Source organism: Lagopus leucura, unplaced genomic scaffold (assembly GCF_019238085.1).
Source record: "Lagopus leucura isolate 7727_CA_CO unplaced genomic scaffold, USGS_WTPT01 Super-Scaffold_810, whole genome shotgun sequence".
In the NCBI taxonomy this organism is placed as follows: domain Eukaryota; kingdom Metazoa; phylum Chordata; class Aves; order Galliformes; family Phasianidae; genus Lagopus; species Lagopus leucura.
In genome coordinates this window covers 13937664-13955678 of record NW_024962261.1, presented here as the reverse complement: position 1 = coordinate 13955678, position 18015 = coordinate 13937664, and the positions used below count along the sequence as shown (strand labels likewise).

The 18015-nt window shown below is 38.4% G+C and overlaps 1 protein-coding gene across 1 annotated transcript in view; it reads left to right on the top strand.

The window, feature by feature from the left end:
* Positions 1–18015, top strand: part of ADAMTS19 (ADAM metallopeptidase with thrombospondin type 1 motif 19) — a 158687-nt gene that overhangs the window by 70716 nt on the left and 69956 nt on the right. Inside the window, exon 8 of the mRNA XM_042866331.1 lies at positions 13213–13318. Within this exon, the coding sequence (XP_042722265.1) occupies positions 13213–13318 (106 nt within the window). The remainder of the gene's footprint in view (positions 1–13212; positions 13319–18015) is intronic.

The following is an 18015-nucleotide window of genomic DNA, read 5'->3' as shown; positions in this document are numbered from 1 at the left end:
TATTAAGGAACATTGTGTAAAAAGGTTTGCAGAGAATTATTGTTTCCTTCTCTTATTCCCTAATGTAATCCCTATCATTGCAGGCCATCAGATGGCTTTGGCATGATTTGCCCTTGGCAAAGCTGTGCTGTGTGTCTCTAATCACTCAGTTGGCCTCCATATGTTTGAACATGGCTTCTAGCAGGATTTGCTTCATGATCTTGCTGGGGGCTGAAGTAGAGCTATAGTCTCCAGGGTCTTAATTTTTACTCTTCTTAAAAGGGTAAAAAATACCTGTGATACCCTCTTTTTTTTTTTTCTCTTTTTTTTTCAGTCATTAGAGACTTGACATTACTGCCATGACTTCTCAAATGTAGTGGAAAGTGGTTTTGTAGTTTCAACCTCCATCAATACCCTGGGATGCACGTCATCAATTCCTGTGGACTCCTATATATTCATATTCCTCAGATTTCAAGAGGAAAAAGTTAAGTAAGCTTCCAACCTTGAGAAGACAGCAAAAACATTCAGGATGTGGGTGAATGGACCCTCATCTCTGCTAAGAGCAGAAGGAGGAGCTTCCTCCTTGCTCCTGAGGTCCCTCTAACCAACAAAGAGATACAAAGCTCTTCAAATAGAAAGAGAAGAGGATGTGGATAAGGGTACAAAACCAGGAAGAGACAACCATGTTCAGATGATCCAGTGAAGGACCTGCGTCAGATCCAGGGTTGCCAAAAAAAGACAAAGGGTCTTTGTAATTGAGGACTTTGTGCTGAGGGCACTGTGGCACCTATTTGCCAACTAGATAATCTATCTAGAGTGGTTTGCTGCCTGCTGAATGCCAAACTAAGGACATCAAGAAGAGGTTACCAGATGTGATAAAGCTAAAAATCTACTTTCCACTTCTGATCTTTCAAGCTTGGTCACAGGAGGCTGCAACAAAGAAATTACAAAATATTAAAAAAGACTTCAAGTCGCTAGAGAAGATGTTGAATGAATCAGGAGTGCAGGCAGTTTTTTCCTCCAGCCTCCAGGTTGGAGGCTGGTACCTAGGCAGGAGAACAAATCACTTAAATGAACGCATGTGTAGGTAATGTCATGCTCAGGGTTTTGGGTACTATGATCTTGAACACAGCTTTAAGAGACAGGAGGAGCAAGAGTGTCCTGGGCAGCATGCTGTCTGGGCTGATAGCCAAAGCATTAAACTAGATTTCATGAGGGAACTGGATGTACTGCTCGGTGACACAGAAGAGCACATTGTCACTTTAGGAAGCAGCAGGAAAAAACACCAGATTCATCCCAGAAGAATCTGGGAGGGCTCCTCTATGAAGAAACTGTGGTTGATAGTCCAGGTGAAGTGTCTCTACACCAATGCATACAGCATGGGTAATAAGCAGAAGGAGATGATGCAGTTAGAAACAGAATTGCTATCATGGGAACATGGTGGGATGAATCACATGATGGAAATACTATGATTGAGGGTGACAAGCTTTTTAGAGGGCAGGGCAAAAGGGGTGAAGTAGTTTTCTTGTATGTTAAGAAGTGGGTAGGTTGTGAAGAGTTCCTTCTGAGAAACAGCCATGACCAGTTGGAGAGCTTGAGGTTTAAAATTAGATCAGTAATAGACATGGTGGTCAAGGTCTACCACTGGCCACTTCATCAAGGAGAGGAGGACTGTTTATGAAGTCTTTTTGCTTCAAGAGGCCACAGGTTATCATCGTGATGGAAATTTCAACACCTTTATATCAGCTGGAAAGCAACATAGTGGGCTGCAAACAATCTAGGAGAATCTTGGAATCTGCTGAGGATAAATTCCTGGTCTGGCTGTTAGACAAATCAACAAGAGATGAAGTGTTACTGGTGCTCACCAGTCTGAAGAGATCATTAAGGAATTTAAGATTGGAGACAGTCTGGGCTGTAGTGTCCAAACCCTGGTTGAGTTCATGACCATGAATATGGGCCTGGCAAAGAGCAGAGTTGGTACCCAGAACTTCAGAAGACCAAACTTTGGCTTGTCTAAGGAATTACTGGTTGAGTTCTCCTGGGAAACAATCCTAAGAAACAGAGGAACAAAATAGTCCTGGCAGCACTTTAAGGACATCTTTCTGGCAGCATGAGAGCTCTCAATTCCCCAGAATAAAAAATCAAATATTGGAGGCAGAAAACTGGCATGGCTGAGCAAGGATCTACTGGTCAGCCTAAGAAAGAAAAGTATAGTCAGAGGTAGCAGGGATGTGTATCCAGGGAAGAATACAAGTATGCCATCTGGATGTGCAGAGATGGGATGAGGAAAGCTAGAAGAAGGTCCAGAGAAAGGCCATGAAGATGATGAAGGTTGGAAAACCTCTTATGAGGAAAGAATCATAGAATGGCTTCAACTGGAAGTGATCTCAAAGACAATCTATTTCCAAACCCCCTGCCGTGGGCGCAATTGCCAACAGCTACATCAAGCACTAGATCAGGCTGCCCTGGGCTCTGTTAAGTCTGGCCTTGAATGCCTTCAGGAATGAGGTATCTACAACTTCTCTGGTCAGCCTGTTCCAGCACCTCACCATTCTTTCAATGAAAAAGTTCCCCCAACATCTAATCTAAATCTCTGTAAAACCATTCTCCCTTGTTTTATCTGTATCTAGTCATGTAAAAAGTTGGTTTCCTTCCCTTTTGTAAACTCCCTTTAAATACAGGAAGGCCATAATGAGATCTCCTCAGGACCTTCTCCAGACTGAGCAAGCCAAGTTCTCTCTTTCTGTACTCATAGGAGAACTGCTCCTATGATCATCTTGGTGGTCCTCCTCTGGACACTCTTGACAAGCCACATCTTCCCTGTGTTGGAGACCCCAGACCTGGACTCAGTATTCCAGATTGGCCTCACAATGGCAGAAGAGAGAGGGACAATCATCCTTCTCATCCTGCTGCCCACTCTTTTTTTGGTGCAGCCCAGGATACCATTGGCCTTCTGGGCTGCAAGCACACACTGCTGGCTCATCAAATTTTTCCTCTACCAGGACTCCTAAATACTTCTCTGCTGGGCTGTTTTCTCAGAGTTCTTCTCCCAGACTTTACTCATGCCTGGGATTGTCCTGATATATGTACAACATCTTTCACTCAGACTTTTTGAACCTCATTAGGTTTGTCAAGGCCCCTCTGAACGGGATCCCTTCCTTCCATTGCATCAACTGCGAAACTCAGAGTCATCGGCAAACTTGCTAAGAGTGTACGTAATCCCATCATCTGTGTTACTGACATTAAAAAGTACTGATCTCATTAAAAAGTGCTGATCTCAGGACAGACTGCTCGGAGCACCACTCCTCAATGGCCTCCACCTTGACATAAAGCTGTTTACTATAACCTTCTGGCTGCAGACTTCCCAACAAATTCCTTATCTACTGAATAGTCGACCCTTTGAACCCATATTTATCCAATTTAGAGATTGTAGTGCAAGACCATGTTGAAAACCTTGGAAAAGTCAGGTAAATCACACCAGTTGTCCTCCTTTTGTCCACTGATATTATTACTCCATCGTAGAAGGCCATCAGATTGATCAGACTTGATCCGCCCTTTGTAAAGCTGTGATGATTGTATCAGACTGTCTCAGATCACCCACTCATCCCTCACGTGCCCCAGAATGTTTTCTATGAGAATCTATTCCATGATCTTCCCAGGCACAGATGTGGGTCTCAATAGCCTTTAGTTCTCTGACTCTTCCTTTTTCTTGAAAATGGGAGTGATGTTTCCCATTTTCTAGTCACTGGGGACTTTGCTTGACAGCCATGACTTTTCAGATATGGTGGAGAATGGCTTGGCAACTGCATGAGCCAGTTCTTTCAGGATCCTGAGATGCATATCATCCAGTCCTATATACTTTTACCCATTTAGTCTCATGATGCAGTCTTGGACTTGATCTGTTCTTATAGTGAGGGGGATTTTGCTTTCCTGGTTTCTACATGGAGGTTCAGGGCTCTGAGTTTCAGGGATGTGAGAAAAATGAGAATGCTGGCTGCTAATGAAGTTTGAGGCAAAGAACTGGTTGAGTAGCTCATTTTTCTCTGTGTCTGCTATAGCCAGTTCTCCTTTCTCATTTATCACAGGGGGTGTGCTCTCTTTGGAATGTTTCTTCTGACACACTGAAGGAGTTGAGCTTGTTTAGCTTGGAGAAGAGAAGGCTTTAGGGAGACATCATTGTGACCCTTCAGTACTTGAGAAAAGCTTACAAGTAGAAGGGAGGGCTTTTGACATGGCATATAGTGATAGCAGGAGGGGAATGGCTTAAAATAAAAAAGGGGAAATTTAGATTAGATGTTAGAAAGAAGCGCTTTACTCAGAGGGTTGTGAGGCACTGGCGTAGGGACCCTGGAGAATCTGTGGATTCCCCATCACTGTAGGTATTCAAAGCTAGGCTAGATGGGGACACGGGTAACCTGTTCCAGTGTGTAGCTACCCTTCCCATGCACAGGTGTTAGAACTGAATGAAATTTGTGGTTCCTTCCAATCTAAGCCATTCTGTGATTCTATGAGTCTCCTACAGTGGATTGTATTTCATTCAGTTTGGCCCTGTCTTGGTCTTTAGGGATAGCAGAGATTTGTGAAGACTTCAGTGAAAACTGAAGCGGAAGAGTTGCTGAATACCTCAGGTTTTTTTTTTCATGTCAATCATTAATAGAACTCCTGACTTATCTTGCTCAGGATTTCATTTTCTTTGATTCTCTTTTTTCATCCAGCATACCTGTGGAAGTTTCAGTTCTGGCAATGCAATGGCTTTCCTAATCCCATTCCTGCAACCCCAGGCAGAATTCGTGTATTGTTTCCAAGGCGTGTGTTCCTTCTTCCACTGCTTGTGAACTTCTTTCTTGCTTTTCAGTTCCATGAGGAGATGCTTGCACAATCATGCTGATTATCTGCCTTTCTTGCCTGATTTTTTGCACCTGTCATAGCATCCTGTTAGTGGGGTCATGAGTGTGAGTTCCTGGTAGTCCATGGATTTCTCTAAATAAGCTGTCTGGACTGTACATGAGAACTTTAGTACAACTCAGGAAAGGGATCAGAGAATTATCTCTTAGGAAATGTCAGCTCACTATGCAGTTGTGTAGGATGACTGATAGAACTGAGTAAGAAAGAATAGAGAACCTTAGGAAAACATAATGTTGTTCCTTTTTAAATCTGTGTTCCACTTCTATCACAAAGAATGTAGTAAAACAGGAATAGGTAAGCTTTGCAGAGGACTATGGGAAAAAAAAAAAAAAAAAAAAGATGATGTTGTTTGCATCCACTTACAGAAAGGCTAAATATCCTAAAACTTCTCAGTTTGTCGTTGAGAAACCTGGCAGAGATCTATGAAGGCACAGATGTCTTAGAAAAAAAAATAATAGTCCGCTGCATTTGAGATAGAATATGTCCGATGAAGTATTTATAAAGAGAAAAATACAATATGTAATTATGTATTGGAGCTACTTGCCATGGCATGTTTTGGACCAAAACTCTAACACAGATTAAGAGGGAACAACCAAGTTCAGAGAGTAAGTGCTTTGCTGGCTGCTTTGCAGGCTGTTAAAGAGAACATTGCATGCAGCCATTAGCTTAAGGAGTCCCTATAGGATGTATCTTCAAAGGCTGGGAGTGGCCTGGGAGAGCTGGGAATTTGGAAAGCTAACTTACTTGTCTTGTTTATGTATTACCTCCATAAGTATTTGCTATTGACCGCTGTTGAGCACAATTTTATTTCAGTAAGACCTTTGAGGAATGGCGGTGGGTTAGCTACTCATCTTAAGAATTAGTAGTTATCTTATGTTTTCTTTGTGTTTGCATTTTAGAAGATAACAAGTAAGTTCCAGCAGTTCTGCCATCTGTATAATGACATGTTAAACATGTATGGACTGTTAAGAAGATTCAATATCTAAGGTCTTAAAACTGTATGCATTAGAATTTACTTATACCTGTTAGGCATATGCTTTCCACAGGCTGTGCAGAAGTTTGTTTAAGTAGGCTTTGTGGACTACTGTGAAGCATGAAATCACATATCTGATAGGTATTGACAGTATTTTTCTGGAAAAATTGCTTTTTCTAAGGTTTGCCTAAGTTATAAACAAACAAAACAGGTGATTAAAACTTAAGTTTTGCACAAAATGCAGCAGAAGTTGATTTATTTTGATGCTGTTGTTTCTTCTAATATCTTGCATCAGTATAAATGTACACGCACATGCACACACACACAAGTGTAGATATAGTTATCATCACCGTCTCTCACTGTAAAAAGAATGGATTTATAGACTTTCTCTGTTTGCATTTGAGATTCCTGCCTGTTGAATGAGTTGGTGTGATTGCTGCCATGTTTAAGGGCTGCTGATTCACTGATGAATGACAGCACTCTTTTTTTCCTGCAAGTTTCAATATTTGTGTCTCTGTTCAGAGCTAATTAATATTTTTAAGTGTCAACTCTGTGGAAATTTTTTTCTTAAGAAAAGCATCTGACCTGCAAAAAAAACAAAAACAAAAACATTTTTTAGTATCAAGTCCAGATAAATGCTGTTATTTATATTTACAGTCCAATTGATTTTCCAGTTCAAATGAGAAATGTTTGTGTTTGAATCAAAAGCCAAATGTAATTAAAGCATGACATTATCTATGTATTGCAGAGGTTTACTAGATTTGCGCATTGTTGATAATTCAAACTAAAGTCTTGCCCTGTGCAGTGTATTGCTCCATGGCACTTTCAGAAGGGCTAAGAGTTATTCATATTTTCTGTTCACTACTGACGTAGTACGGTACGTAGTGAAGCTGTGCAGGGAGAAAATTAGAAAAGCTAAAGCCCAGCTAGAACTGAACTTGGCCACTAAATTCAAGAACAACAATAAATATTTCTATAAATACATCAGCAGCAGGAGGAAGGCTAGGAAGAATCTCCATCCCTTTTTGAATGCCAAGGGCAACTTGGTGAACTAAGGATCAGCATAAGGCTGAGGTACTTAATGCCTTCTTTGCCTCAGTTTTTAATAGTAAGAATTATTACTCCCTGGGCACAAAGCCCCCTGCACTGGTGGATAGGGATGGGAAACAGAGTACGCCATGCATGATCCATGATGAGATAGTTTTGGACCTGCTCTGAAAGCTGGATGCTCACAGGCCCATGGGGCCAGATAGATTACACCCTAGAGTGCTGAGGGAGTTGCTGGGTGTGGTTGCCAAGCCACTCTCCATCATTCGTCAGCAGTCCTGGCTAAATGGGGATGTCCCAGAAGACTGGAGACTGGCAAATGTGATGCCCATCTTCAGAAAGGGCTGGAAAGATGATCCTTGTAGCTGCAGTAGTATCAGTCACACCTCAGTGCCCAGGAAGGTTATGAAATGGATAATCTTGGGAGCCATCATTGATCAATTAAAGATCAACAAGGGGATCAGGCCCAGTCAGCATGGGTTTACAAATGGTAAAAATGGTTTGTTTGACAAACCTGATTTTGTTCTATGACAAAGTGACCTGCTTAGTGGATGAAGGTAAGACTGTCGATGTAGTCCAAATGGACTTCAGTAAAGCCTTTGACACTGTCCTCCACAACATTCTTGTGGAGAAGCTGGCTGCCCACAGTTTGGATGGGCGTATGCTCTGCTGGGTGAAAAACTGGCTGGATGGCTGGGCCCAAGGAATTATGGTCAGTGGATTTAAATCCAGTGGGCGACCAATCATGAGTGGTGTCCCCCAAGGCTTGGTACTTGGGCCACTTCTATTTAACATCCTTGTTAATGATCTTGGTGAGGGGATTGAATGCACCCTCTATAAGTTTGTAGACAACGCCAAGTTGGGAGGGAGTGTTGATCTGTCTGAGGGGAGAAAGGCACTACAGAGGGACCTGGATAGACTGGATCAATGGGCCAATGTTAACTGTATGAGTTTCAATAGGGCTAAGTGTTGGGTCCTGCATTTTGGTCACAGCAATCCCAGGCAACCATACAGGCTTGGGGAGGAGTGGCTGGAAAGCTGCGTGACAGAAAGGGACCTTGGTGTACTGATGGACAGTCAGCTGAATATGAGCCAGCAGTGTGCCTAAGTGGACAAGAAGGCCAATGGCATCCTGGCTTGTATCAGAAATGGTGTGGTGAGCAGGACTAGGGAAGTCATCCTGCCCCTGTACTCGGCATTGGTGAGGCCTCACCTTGAGTACTGTGTTCAGTTTGGGGCACCTCAGTAGAGAAAGGACATTGAGGTGCTGGGGCAGGTCCAAAGAAGGGCTACAAGGCTTGTGAAGGGTTTGGAGAATATGCCCTATGAGAAGACACTGAAGGAATTGGGGCTGTTCAGTCTGGGGAAACGGAGTCTGAGAGCAGACCTTCTTGTTCTCTTCCAATACCTGAAAGGTGATTGCAGCGAGAGCAGGGTTGGTCTCTTCTCACTGGTGACAGGTGACACGACAAGGGGAAATGGCCTCAAGTTTTGCCAGGGTAAGTTTAGGTTGGATATCAGGAAAACCTTCTTACTGGGAGGGTTATTAAGCACTGGAATAGGCTCTCCAGGGAGATGGTTGAGTCACCATCCCTGGATGTGTTTAAAAACTGTTTGGATGTGGTGCTCAGGGACATGATTTAGGGGAGTGTTGTTAGGTAGGGTAGTATGGTTGGGTTGTGATTGGACGTGATGATTTTTAAGGTCTTTTCCAACCTGAGTGGCTATGATTCAATTGCTTGTAATATGTTTAGTGTGTATTCAATCGTAATTGTTATCTATGGTATTTTACCAAGGTGAAAATGAAGAAGATACAAGGAGTCTATTTGATTTAGCTGCATTTCATCTTGGTCAAATATGACAGCTTTCATTGGTTGATAGCTATCATGGCAAGGAACATACTATCTCTAAATTCCTCAGAATACTACATACTCATTCTGTATAAAAGGTTTTCAAATTGAAATACAACTTTTTAAAAATATATTGTTCTATTCAAATATATGCCTTTTTCAGTCCTTTCAGCTTGTATTTTCAAGGGTTGGAAACAATGTATGTATTTGTATTTTATAAAATTTTGAATCTATATAGACTGGAAATTCAGGTAGAATTTGAACTCAATCAGTAACAGAAAGGATGAAGGGATGATTCCCTATCGTTCTTCCCTTAATACAGAGAATTTTTTATGTGAGCTTTGTTCTATATTTTTAATGAATTGTTAATGACTTAAAATTTGGAGGAAAAAAAAAAAATGATGGGCAGAAAATTACAGTTTCCAAAACAGAAGAGCTGTAAAGTAGCACGAGAGTATGTACAGGTGATATCAATGGAGTTAACTGGTAGTACATGGAAGGATATCTTTCTCTTTCAACAGAATCTAAGATCAGTTTTATTTTGAGCAATTACGAGAAAAGGGACTTGAAAGGAGCATGTATCCAATGGCAAGAAACAAGCAACTTGAATGTGTTGTGAAACCAAGGAAGTTTAGAATGAAGGATATATAAATAAGAAATATGAAACATTTAGACTTTTAGTATACTAAATTCACTGAATCACTTTACAGCTGGAAATAGTAATAATTCTCTTCCCTTTAAAAATGCATCACTACAAATGTGGACATAAATAAGTCATGTTTGCATGTTGTATGACTGCTGTAAGAAAGAGCAATGTTTGTATTTGTCTGCTTATTTCTTAAAATGATTATGTTTTTTTTTCACTACGGTACTTTCATTCCTTTGGGTAACACTAACAGTAGGCTTTTTTATAGGTAATGAATTTCTGCTACAGACAGCAACCCATGAATGAGTACATGAATCGATGAATTTGTTTAGATACTTAGTAATGTGATTTGTGTGGCAGTTCTTTGAAGCAACATTTGTTTTATTCACATCTTTACACATTTGAAAAGAAAACACAGTCACTTGTATAATTCTTCTAGGGCACAACTGCAAAGCTTATTTTCTTAATAGATATTCTATATATTCTGAATTAGCATGAAAAATAAATACAGAATTACTTACACTGAGGTAACTTTGATATTTTATATGTGGTGTGTCTCCAGGCAGTACTTTTTTTCTACTGCAGAGCACAGCTTTCTTAATGGGTAGACAACAGTTTCTTTCCTTAAATTGTGAGTGAGATGATGTTGGCTTTTTAGCCAATGCTTTTTGAATATTGAATGTTTTAACTTGAAACTGTGCTGTCCTTTGAGCCTTGGAGTTCACTGGGAGTAGTTTAATCTTGACAAAGGAGCAATTGTTCTTTATTTCTTCTTCTTCTTTTTCTTTTTTTTCCTTGTGTATTTAACCTTGGAGCATTTCCAGCTGTGTTAATAAGCCACAGGAAGCTACAGTGAACATTCATATATTTAAAGAAGAAATTCTTTCTTTTACCTAGAGACAAATAAACAAGATCAGCTACTTGCTGAAGTCAGTTTCTTTCTTTCTGCACTTGCAATTGTTAACCAGCAAAAAGACATGAAACCAGTTCACAGTTACTATTTCACTGATTTACATCTAGTAGCTGCTGTTTGATGTGGCTTTCATGTATAAAGCTGATGTCTCTTAGAAGGGCAAAGCCGTAAAACACGCCTTGCACTTGATGTTTTTGGAAATTTCTAGGATCTAAAATCTAATTCAATCTAAATGAAATGCAGGTATTCTATTTCATACGTTGCATCTAAAAGGATCGAGTGTAATCACTTTCTTTCAAAGATTGTCATATATGCAAACCGTCTTGGTCATATATTTTTGGTACTGTTGAAAATGCTTATTAGAACATACTACTGCTTCTGCAGAAAAAATATTGCAATGTATATTGTTCTTTGAGAATAAATTTTGCTTTTAGGACAGGCAAGGCAGTGGATAGCAAGTGAGAGTACACGTTGTTGTATGGGAAGATATAGGTAATGTTCTTGGACTGTCCCTCTTAGGAGCCCAAAAAAACAGTAGGGACTTCTTTTCCCTGTAAGAAACTGGTGAGCATCAAACAGATTTTTATTTGGGAATTCTCTTCACACATATATATAAGGTGCTCTGAAAGCAAAGCCTTGTATTTATTGTAATGGAAATTACAACAGATACAAAGAGCACAATAACACTGATTAATAGAGCAAATTTTTAGCCACAAAAAAATATTCAAAGTAGTCACTACTATTAGATCTGAGTTTTCACCAGTGATAACAAAAGCCTGCATTCCATGCTAGTAAATTCTGCACAGAAGGAAGTGAACCACTGTAGCTGTCATCACTGCTGAAATGCACCACCCAGCACATCACTGCTTTCACATTCACTGTTTGTTCTCCATAAATGTTCATCAAATGTCGATGAATGTCAGTGGGTGCCATTTTTCCATGGAGGAATTCAGTGACACACCTTTGCTTTATCCAGACTTTCATGTCAGATGCAAAGTTGTCAGTGTCCCTCTGCTGTCATCTGTCACATAGCATCAAAACGTAATGGGATATTGGTGAGAAAGTTCAGCCTCTACTGCCATACCACCATCATCCAACTCTGATGTTGTGGGCCAACATTATCAAATAGGAGGCATTACTTTTGGAATAGCTCTCATATTCCAACAAATAAGTTTTATCCAGCTGAGTATAACTATTGTCAGTGAGAAATGTGTTTCTCAACAAGATGCACTGTAGTAACAAGAATGGTCACAACTATTTAATATCAAGCACTGGATTTTGTTTAAGGATAATAATTTTACAATTTTGTTTTAATTGGTGTTGGCTGAAGTTAGAGCCCTGCTATATGCTTCTTCAGATGTTATCATCTCTACTACTTAGAGTTGTAACATTAAAAACAGTTCTTTTTCTGTTTGCTGTAACATTAAAAACAGTTCTTTTTCTGCTTGCTAATTAGAACTTGAAAGAAAACATAATTGTGTGGCTATGAGGCACAAGATGGTCTTGGAATTATCTCTTGTTTTTGTTTCAGCTGCTGGAGCACAGCACTCAAAATACTGCATTACAAATTAGTGTTACTACTTCCATTACTTTCAGTAGATATAATAGAAATTATATCTATACTTAGCATGAGACATTGCTGGAAGAACTTCTTTTTTTTTTTTTTTTTTTTCCTTTGAGCATATTTTGCTATTTTTTGCAGACGAAATTTCTTTTACCCCTATTTCATTTTTTCTACTTTCTTTGGAAAGATATAGTAAAAGCTGAACTATTCTGCTGCATTCAAAGCTAATTTTTGATTGTTTTGGCCAAACCTCAACAGCACTTTTGTCATAGGAGCACTTTGTCCAAAAACCTCTAGTCAGCTCAACTGAGAACACCACTGCAAGATTTGTGTTGGAGGCACTACTCGAATTTCACATTGTGGATGAAGGGCAGTGTTTAAATACTGATTAATTTAATTACTTGGATTATAAGAAGAATGACTTTCATTTTATTAACTTAGAATACTAATTATGACTAAATTTCAAACATTGTCAAACATTTCAAGCTTGACGTTTACGTACAAACACCCAGCAACACGTTAATCGTGAAGGCACCATTCCATCACAAGGATGTTCCCAAGAAGCAGGCCAAACACTTGAAACAGGATTTTGATCCTTTTCCCTGAAACTTCAAGCAATGAAAATGACAGTGAGTTCCCACTAAATGTATTTATGGCCTGAGAAAAATTACCATTACGTATTACACAAATTAAGCTTCATGTTGATCAAGCTTTTAAAATTATAGACTGTAGTTTTTAGAAATAGAACATATATTCAAAATACTGTTTTAGACTTCTACTTCTTGAAAACTTAAATGTTAGTACAATAAATAAATACATTAATTTTAAGTGTGTATGAATTTTACTAGTTCTTCAGCATCTGATTATTTTGCAGTTCTAAGTGAACATTCTACATTATGTTGATACTTAACAGTGATAATTTAGGTGCAATGTTCTGTGTTTTGCATCCTTACTTCATAATCTGTTAGAGAAAATACCAGTTCCTGTTTTTCTCTAACTATTTTACACATCAATATCCATACTTGTTTTCTGTCATGTTTTATTAAAGTAATGCTTGTAAACAAAACACTTTCTGCACACTGCAGTCTCTACAATCAGGTTGTATTACTGTCAGCTAATCCTGCTGTTGTTTGTGATTTTTTAAATACATTTTATTTATTTTTCTGCTATCATCAGCTGTTGTAACTCAAAAGCTGTTTGTTTTTCAATTACCTGTATATATAATTTGATTGCTCTGACCACAGTGAGATTTCAGACCTGCTTCAGGTTGTAATGCCTTAATATAGATGTTTATTAATAATTAAAATAATTGAATATGGTGATTATGTTTCCTAGGTATAGCATATCTGAGTGGAATGTGCAGTGAAAAACGAAAATGTATTATTGCAGAGGACAATGGTCTGAATCTTGCTTTTACCATTGCCCATGAGATGGGTCACAAGTAAGTATGTGGACAGCAAACCTAATATTTGTTTACGGTGTCACTGTAATTTACTTTTAAACTGATGGTGTGCTTAAGTTTTTCCTTATTTTTTTCCTATTAGGAAAGCTTTTAATTTTGACAAAAACTTTGGAAAAGAATAGTTATAGTAATAGTGACGTGTATTGATATGCATAACTTAGAATTAAATAAGAACTGTTTATAAATTAAGAAAATGTTTACAATTTTCTGTTATGCAGGAGTCTTTATAGTGTCACAATAATTAGGCTAATTGGAAGGAAAGAGGAAAGCAGATGCCCCAAGATGTTCTTATCTTTAATATATCGGATCTAGCTCTACATATTCCGTCAATGAATTTTAATGAGATAATAAGATCCCTTACTGAATTTAGCACTGTCCAGATAGGACCCAGACTAGGGAAAAGATATATCATCAACAAAAAAACGTAACACCTTCTAACCACACACAGGAACACAGCTCTTAGATATGACAAACAGGAAGAATGTGTAACACTTCTGTGAAGATTCAGGAGAAATGTTTTTTCTGCACTATCAAATTTGAGAATGTTTCTTACTGATCTTACAAACCAGGGTTGCCTTGCAGCAGACAACTCAGACTTCTCAAACAGAAGAGATGGGGGCTCACTCTTGCTCTTACGAGTAGGGCTAGAATTTTTTTTCCAAAATTATCTGTATAAGCCAGGTTTTGACTCTTGCTGCATTTGGTTCTCATTGTGAAAAATATATTTCTGGCTTTGAATTTCTGTGGAGCTGAAGAAGAGAAAGGATGTAGAATGATCATCCTACAGGGACATAAAAACTAAATTGCTGGTATGTGAATCTGGTGAAAAATGCTAAAGGCTACATTTTGAAATTTCAGAAGATTAAAGACACTCATTCATTCAAATAAATTTGGAAAAACAAATCACGATGAGACTTCAATCATCTTGTACTCAGAGTAATAATGGCATTTGGATGTCCATAGAGAAGACATCACATTTCTCTGTAAGTACTGTAGTAAATATTTAAGAGCAATAGAAATGAAGACTAAACCAAATCAGATTCAATAGCAAAGGGCAGACTGTTATTTGAACCACACCATTTATTCAAGAAATTCAACGTTACATAGGATACAAACAACCTACATTGAAATTAGGAACCTTACCACACAACTTCAAGAAAAGATAGCCAGCTGTTCTTGGGATCCACTGAGCTGCCTCAATTACAAAACGTGCAGGGGCATATGGATTGATTCCTGTTTCATCATGAAGCCAGATTCTTTAATATGTCTAATCTAGAGTAGAATGATCATTTACCAAAGAAATTAAATAATATTTAATAAAGATTCATTTTCTCTTCTTGACTTTCTTTGAGAGCCTAGCCCTGCTGATTGCAACGAAGCACACTAAAGATAGTTGACTTCTTGGATAGGGAGAGCAGAACTGTACAAATATTTGAAGACAAACATTTAAATAAATGTCTCACTTAAAAGGTCCTCAAAAGATTTGAATGTAGCTAGTGTGTTCTCAGAGGCATATGCCTTACTCATTCTTAACTTTCTCAGAAGTGGGAATTAAATAGTCAGCGTCTAGACCAGTCATAAATCTTCCATTCTTTCCACATGTTAAGTCTTTAAAAAAAATTTTATGAACTCTTCTGAAACCACTTAATCACTTCCTTCTTTTTTTTATCTAGTATCGCTGTTCTACTTGCTCTTGTGAATAAAAAACAGCAATAATGCAGAAACAAAAACTATTTCTCAAGGTACAAAGCAAGTCCTACCTGTTTTATTCTCTAAACAGCAATTAAATATACTTGCCCATAGATTATCATTTCAGTAGATATGAAGTATATTTAACATAACTGCTGTAGATTTTTACTGATCTTAGAACATAGGAAAACAAATATATTCACAAATGTTTACCACTGATGAGCAACAAAGTACCTTTAAAGAAGCTGGCAATTTGCATTCAAAGTTGCTTATTTTAGTGCGCCTGTCTCCATTCTGATATCTACATGTTTCATATTCACTTGTCTCTGGTAAAATCTCACGATCATTTGCAGACAGAACAATTTTCAGAGCTATGCTGTCACTGACATAATTTGCAGAGTTATGGGTTTGGGGACTGTGAGGTGTATGGGGTGTATGTGGTATATGTCCGAATGCCAAAATCTAGATTGCTTGCACAGGAACAGAGGTGTGGATTTACAATTAATTACATTGAATACTTCTGATGAAAAAATATTTTTTTACTAGTTGTGTCGTGGTTTTCTGAGCTTTCCCAGTAAGCCCATAACAGAAAGATTAATGAAAATGTAAGTCTGTAGCAGCTTTGTTAGTCCACATTTATATGTGAACTCAATTTCCAATGAATTGGTTAATGCTTACATAAAACTTTAGATACAAAAATAAAATTGAAAGCAGATGTTTGGTTTTTATAAAAAGAACAATTGACATATGCAAGTGATCAGCAACAAGTCAAAAGGAATGGTAAGAATACTTAGAAAGTGAATACATAGATTAATTGTTGAGCTGCAGCTAAAGTTGACTTTGACAAAAAATCAGAAAATAAATATTCTCAATGAAATCCACTGGAAAATTATACCTTATTAAAATGTCTTTGTTCTAGCCATGTATATCTGAAAGCAGATTTTCTTCTAATGACACTGAGAATTGTGTAGATCCAAACAAACAAACAAACAAAAAAGCTGAGTAATTTTTCAGTCATCTATTTAATATTTCATCATTCAAATACATACATTCTTGTGTGATAATCTTAAATAATCATATGAAATCCAATGAAAACAAAATGTGTTTTAAACATGAAGTTATATGAGGCTGATGGAGTTATCCTGTGTTTGTCAACACAATCCCAAATATGATAATAAAACTCATTAAAATACAGTAGAATAATAAAAACTAATTTTACAGTTCAAGTTGTCCACTGATCTTAGCGAAAGACATACTAATGTGGAGTAGGGAATCTTTCACACCTACACAGAAGGGATGAAGCCCAACTTGGTGACTACGTCATTAATGCATGTAGCCCATGCCATGCTTTCATTTTAAGTACTTCTTTTATCTTGAGAAATAAGTATGGAATAGTTTGTTAGGGTAGTTTTTTTTTGTTTTTTTTTGTTTTTAATTCTTTGAAATATTTGGTGTTTGCCTACAATTTTTTAGTCTCCTACTTGTTTGTCCAGTAACTCTCAAAGAATAGCTTTACAACAGAAGGATTTGGCAGATTCTTCTGCAAAAACACAGAAGTATAAAAATCTAGGTGTATTTGGTTAGACACAGTAACTTTTATGTCCTGACTCTCCTCCGTGCATTTCCACTTTTGCTAGCAAGACAGACAGGCAGAATTTGTAGGTCCTGATAATTCATGATTAGCATGGATGTTGTGGTTGAACTTGGCAGGCAGCTAAGCAACACACAGCCCTTCACTCACTCAAGTGTGATGGGGGAGGATTTAAAAAAAGTGCAAGAACTTGAAAGCTGACTAAAGGACAGATTAATAATAATAATTAATAATAATTAAAGAAATTAAACAAGTAAAAAAAAAAAAAAAAAAAAAAAAAAGAAAAATCGACATACAAGTGAAGCACAACAGAGTTGCTCACCCCTAGGTCACCAATGCTCAACCTGAGCAACATCTGCAGCTAATTGCCCCATTCCTATTGCTGAGCGTAACATCATATGGTATGCAATATTTATTTGGGCAGGTTTGGTCAGTTGTTCTGCCTGTGTCCCTTCTAAACTTCCTGAGCCTCCTCAGCCTTCACACTGGCAGAACAACATGACAAGCATAAAAGAATCAGTGTAAGCGTTGCTCAGCATCAACTAAAACACTGGTGTGTAATCAACCTCATTTCCATCCTAAGTACAAAACACATCACCATACCAGCTACCCTGAAGAAAATTGACTCTTGTCCCTCTTGAAGGGAATGGAGGTTCCTATCTGTAGACCACACCCTCTTCACAGAGAAGGTTGCTTCCTCCATGTGGCTCAAATCAGATATGTTTCTAATAAACTTTTGCATGTAATGTAGTCTGTGGAGAACTGCCTACTCCTCTTTCAAGTGTTTCCAATAATGTAGCAACAGGAAGCCTGAGGTCACTTAACAGAGATTTAGCAGTTCTGTGGAGACTGCTGAAGGACTCAGTAGCACAGGTAGTATTTTCCTCAGTTGTCCTATGCTATGTCTAGCTCTGGTGACTGGTGACTTCACCAGAATTTTGGGTTTTACAGCCATGGTAGAGCCTTTAAAATGAAGGGTGGCCTGATGGGACTTATCTATCTTGATGGGGGAAATATTTCTGGGCCTGTAACCTAGTAAGACTGTTTGAGAGGATAGAATCTATAGGAAAGGGGAAATCTCTTATGAACAAGGGTTACACCAAAGGATTGTATAACACCATCTGAGGGTAGCAAGGGTAGTGGGAGTTTCTAAGGGAGTCAGTTTGCAACATCCCTTTGGAATCTGCTCTAGAAGGTTTAGGGGTCCATGAGAGCTGCTCACTTCTTTAAAACTACCTTTTACAGCCAGAAGCAAACAATCCCGTTGTGTTGCAAGTCAGGCAAGCAGGACAGAAGATCAGAGTGGATGAACAGGATGCTCTTCTTGGAACTAAAGCAGAGAAAGAAAATTTATGACATCTGGAGGCAAGGTCAGGATTCAAAGGGAGAGTACAGA